Source organism: Hordeum vulgare, chromosome 2H (genome assembly GCF_904849725.1).
Source record: "Hordeum vulgare subsp. vulgare chromosome 2H, MorexV3_pseudomolecules_assembly, whole genome shotgun sequence".
Classification (NCBI taxonomy): Eukaryota; Viridiplantae; Streptophyta; class Magnoliopsida; order Poales; family Poaceae; genus Hordeum; species Hordeum vulgare.
The window spans coordinates 192,467,828-192,473,226 of record NC_058519.1 but is presented as its reverse complement, the minus strand read 5'-3'; the positions used below and the strand labels follow the sequence as shown (position 1 = coordinate 192,473,226).

The 5,399-nt window shown below is 47.2% G+C and overlaps 1 protein-coding gene across 1 annotated transcript; it reads left to right on the top strand.

The window, feature by feature from the left end:
* Nucleotides 1–220: 220 nt before the first annotated feature.
* Nucleotides 221–4,852, top strand: LOC123425796 (chitin-inducible gibberellin-responsive protein 1). The gene is made up of 2 exons (XM_045109533.1): nt 221–395; nt 2,682–4,852. Exon 2 carries the CDS (start codon nt 2,713–2,715, stop codon nt 4,423–4,425), a length of 1,713 nt encoding a protein of 570 aa, XP_044965468.1. The 5' UTR covers nt 221–395; nt 2,682–2,712; the 3' UTR covers nt 4,426–4,852.
* The last annotated feature ends 547 nt before the right edge of the window (nt 4,853–5,399 follow it).

Sequence of the window (5,399 nt, the reverse complement as noted above, 5' to 3'; positions counted from 1 at the left end):
ACGTGACTGCGCGTCGGCTCGGTGGAGCGTCCGATCCTCATCCGACGGGGCCCGTGCCTCCGCCCGTAACGGCGTGAAGGGCGCGGAAGCCACGGCGTCAGGACGCGGGAGCGCTGACCGGGGAGACGGCGTCAGGCGCGCACGGTCGCCGTCTGCTCGGAGCCGGGGGCATATAAAGCCGTGGCACTTTGGGATTTATTTATTTCTCTCTCGCTCGCCGTCTTGCTTGTGATAGATATTAATTATCGCGCACACGAAAAGAGGGAGGGGGCGCAAAGAGAGAAGGGACTAGGACACGAGAACCACAAGAGAGAGAGAAGAAAAGCGAGAGAGAAAGGGAGGGAGATTGCTGGAGGTGGATCGAGGCGCCGGGCCGGCCGTGCAGATCGGAGGAGGTGAGAGCTCCCGTCCTCGTACCTCGTCGGCTTCCGTGCCTGCTGTGCGACTGATTTTTGCCGGAAGCCGCTGAATTGCTGTGCTTTTTTTGGGTGTTTTTTGCCTGGCTATTTCGGGTTTGATTCCATAGTTCGGGAGGGCGAAGGTGGGATCCTGGGCGGGTTCCGGGCTCTCGTTCGGCGATGAGATGGGCTGTTGGACGGGGTTTGGTGGTTCGGGTGAGTGGTGTCTAGCTGACGAATCAGTTGGGGATTCGTCTTGGTTTGAGCCAATTCGACCTGCCAAAGGCCTCGGCTGAGAGCATTTCGCTTCTAGCTTCCACGGATGACCTCCATTTCGGGGACGAAGGAGTTGATCCTGCTCCGCTTCCGCTCTGGAGGCTACTGTTGCATTTTGTTCCTAATTTTATACTGGCTGGCTCCTAGGTCTAGGTGGGCATGGCCTACTTATGGTTCGTCTGATGGGCGCTCATCCGTGCGAGATGTACTTTTATGTTACTTGCCTGGACTTGTGCCCGGAATTTATTATTCCAGAGTTAGTTAATTTCGTCGCCAAATTAGTGATTCTCATGTTAGAAATGGAACCATCGCTGCCTCTGGTTTATGGAAACATGGAGGCAGGCATACAGTAGTAGATTGATGCGGTAGCTCCAACTAGTCTAAACTAATTTTCCCGGGGAGGAACCACAGGATCTATCTGCCTCCTTGATTGGGACATATACACCTCGGAAAAAAAAATCTTATGTTTCGCTTGATTGACGAGTCAATTGGACCTGCCTTTCCTGAAGACGATTCATGGAAAAAGAACTCCCTTACCAGGCAAAGTGCCCCAATAGATGAACGAATCGAGGTTGGTCCTTGAGAGTGCGTCACTAACTTAATATCCAATAATCAATACTACGATTTTAGCTACCCTTAGCAGCTTAGCCTACTACACATGTTACACAAATTGGCTTCTTGTGTGAGTGATGAAAGGTGCTGCTGATTCCACACGGTCTGAGTGGTCAAACTTCTTGTTGCTAGTGGGGGGGGGTTCCATCTTGGGAATTCATAGGAAGAGCTACGGACCAATAGTCAAACCAACAAGGCTGGTCAATCGTCTTCAACCAACTAGAGAATCTTAGGGTCCGCTGAACATTGGTCTCAGTCGTGCATTCACTGAAGGATCGGTGACCAAACAGTGGGTCAGTTCTCTTAAACCAACTAGAGAATGCTCATGGTTGCATGTCTTAATCGTGAAGGGTGGTCAATGGGCGCGCTGAAGGGAGCTGTAAGAAATGTTAGTTTGTCCTGTTGTTTGTTCTCCAAACCTCTTAGTCGTGCTGGATCTTCTGGACAGGTTGATACCTGAGCACGTTCCTGTCTAGATTGATACTTGAGCATGTTCCTTTCTTCATTAATTGTGCCGCTATAGTCCTCTAGTTTCCATTGGCAGACTCATGATTGAAGATCCTTTCATTGCTTGCCTTGCTAGAATTTGACACATGTGGTTGTCCTTTAAGCTTGAGGAGAAGGATAGATCCTTTAAGATTTGTAGGTAGATGATGGGGACATTTGACAGAGAATGATTTGGATTTATGCAGAATTTGGAGAACTACTTGTTAAATCTGTATAATATGCATAGAGGAAAGGCAAGCAGACAAATTAAAGAGAACTTGCTCTTGTGTATTTAGTGTTTGGTCCGTGAGAGTCTCAGATGTCATTGATCACTGTTAGTAGGGATTTTATTCTTGTATTAATGGGCTCTCGCTTATTTTAGTATCATTTTTGCTACTTCCAACTTAAAACTTTCATCTTAGGTTGGACTAGAAAATGTATTCTGTTTCAGAAAATGCCACTCAAATTACCATCTTGATGCAAAATTTACCAATACTGTTATTTTTTCCAAAGGAAAGGTACAGTACTATCACTGTTAATACTTTATGATCATAATGAATTGGAATGTCATGTTAAGTTTATTGTTGGAATCAACCCATATGAATGCACATATGTGAGCTTGGAGTGTTATATTAGTTTAGTTGGTTCATGTTGTCCCACATATCACCAGATACTGTCTATGCTCTTGAATCTGGCTAGCATGGAAGTTCTTGGATATAGAATTGCATACCCTCTGTAGTGCTGGGTTTTGCAATGTTTATGGTTTCTCACCTGTTGCATGCTCCTCCTTTCCTCCAAATTACATGTTTAGAGTTGCACTGATAAAGCAAAATGTCCTGGTCTGATTATTTGTTCTGTCACCTACCATGGGATAAACAGTTTATTAATTGTATCTTTTGCTATGTACAGGTCATGAACAACTAATCGGCACTCATTTATTATGGATTTGCACCAGCTATTCAAGTACAGATTGACTGGTGCTAACGTCTTCTGCGAAATTCCCACTGAGAACAATTTAGTGAACTCTTCCTGGCAAACTAGTCCACTGAAGTTAGAGTTCAGCAACTCTCCATACACCCCTCTTTCTACCCAGCTTGAGTGTGACAATTTGTCTGCTCTTAGCAACACTCCAGATAACCAGAGCTCTACTGAAACCATTTCAGCCCAGCCAATCTCCCCGCTTGAAGCAGACAGCTCATACATAAAGGCAGGTGGCATCAGTGAGAACATCCAAGTGAGATCTGATCCATTGTATGCAACATCAAGACATAATATGCAGCAGACTTTGCGTGACATTGAGAACGTTCTGATGGCACCTGATGCTGATGATGCAACAACGAGCGCAAATCATGAGTTTGAGGACACCAAGCCTTCTCAGCTCATGCGGCAGCGGTCGAGGACATGGAGCCATGAGTCACGGCAGCCGTTGCCTGGAGTTGTTCGACCACAATTTGCATCTGGTGGATTCCCCACGGCAAGCTATGAGTTCCGCCCAGAGAAACGACAAAGGGAGTTAAGGGAGGATCCACAACTCATTGTGAAGCATCTATTAGTCAAGTGTGCTGAGGCATTAAGTGAGAACAGGACAGAGGAGTTCCTAAAGCTTGTTCAAGAAGCTCGTGGGACTGTTTCAATTAACGGGGAACCGATCCAGCGTCTAGGTGCTTACCTACTTGAGGGTTTGGTTGCTAGGCATGGAAACTCTGGTACAAACATCTACCGTGCTCTGAAATGCCGGGAGCCGGAGAGCAAGGAGCTTCTCTCCTACATGAAGATTTTATACAATATCTGTCCTTACTTCAAGTTTGGATACATGGCAGCTAATGGGGCGATTGCAGAGGCATTGAGAAGTGAGGACAAGATCCACATAATTGATTTTCAGATTGCTCAAGGGACTCAATGGATTACACTGATACAAGCTCTAGCTGCAAGGCCTGGGGGTCCACCTCATGTGCGGATCACTGGAATAGATGACCCGGTGTCGGAGTATGCACGAGGTGAAGGTCTGGAATTAGTTGGGAACATGCTGAAAAACATGTCTGAAGAGTTTAATATACCTTTGGAGTTTACACCTCTATCTGTCTATGCCACTCAAGTCACAAAGGAAATGCTTGAGATTAGACCAGGTGAAGCAGTTGCTGTCAACTTCACCCTCCAGCTACACCATACCCCAGATGAGAGCGTGGACGTCAACAACCCGCGGGACGGGTTGCTCCGGATGGTGAAAGGGCTGTCCCCGAAGGTGACCACATTGGTGGAGCAGGAGTCGCACACCAACACGACGCCTTTCTTGATGAGGTTTGTGGAGACCATGGATTACTACTCTGCCATGTTTGAGTCCATCGACGCCAACTTGCCTCGAGACAGCAAAGAGAGGATAAGTGTGGAGCAACACTGCCTGGCCAAGGACATTGTGAACATCATCGCCTGCGAGGGGAAGGACAGAGTGGAGAGGCATGAGCTCCTTGGCAAGTGGAAATCGAGGCTGAGCATGGCTGGCTTCAAGCCTTACCCGCTGAGCTCGTATGTGAACTCGGTGATCAAGAAGCTTCTTGCATGTTACTCGGACAAGTACACGCTGGAGGAGAAGGATGGGGCGATGCTCCTGGGCTGGAAGAGCAGGAAGTTGATATCCGCCTCTGCGTGGCACTGACGGTTATATGCTCATTGGAAGAAGAAAAGAAAACAGAGGTTATAGAGCCAAGTCCCTGGTCTCCTTTGATGTACCACCTGTACATGATGCTGTACACCCCTCATTTGTTGCCTAAATGTAGACCAGGAATTGAGCATTGACAGTTAGATTGTAGAAGTTGTATGATAATTACAGTTTTCCTGCGGTTCCCGTGTAGTATTCGTGGTGATTATGTTGGATGTAATTTTCCAGGCATGCTCTTGTTGATCGGTCAAATTTTCCCCACTCACGGAGCATGCTGTGAGGCTGCAGACCACAGAGCATACCATAGTCATGGGTCTGTGAAGATGGTTTTGCAAGTGTTTTCTCTTATGTCACTACCATTACATGAGCAGGTAGTGTGAGATCAGTGTTTGCCTAGGCAAAATATGATTGGGCTTTGGATCGAGATTTGGATGCATGTACGTGTACCCGAAGGTGTTGTACGTTCTACACTGAGAATGATGGGCAATTCTGTTGCCGCTGTGCTGCGATCGTCCCAAACGCTGGGCGACAATATTTTTGGGCAATGATATTCCTGGCGGAAGCGGCACGGCGAAGAAAACGGAGTTTAGCTGATTGCCTCCGAGTCTCGTGGCATACAGCCCTCCAAAGTCCAAACTCCCACGTCTGAGCTAGCGACATTTTCAGGTCGGCCTAGAGCAATGCATAGTTGGCCTCGTAATAAATAATCAATCACGATTACCTAGATTTTTACAAAGTCTCAAACATGACATCGACCCACAGCCCCAGCCTAACTGTTCGATCAACGTTAATAACTGACTTAAGAACTACGTTTTGCAGCCCTGAAGATAATTTGGGCTGGGCTCGGCCTTTTCTTTTTTTGTATTTTGGGTTGGGCTTTTGGGCTTCACGCAGGTTGACACGTGTAGCACTTAAAAACAACATTCGGGTCGGGCTTCAGGCTTCGGTTGGACCAGGCTCGGCCTGTTGAT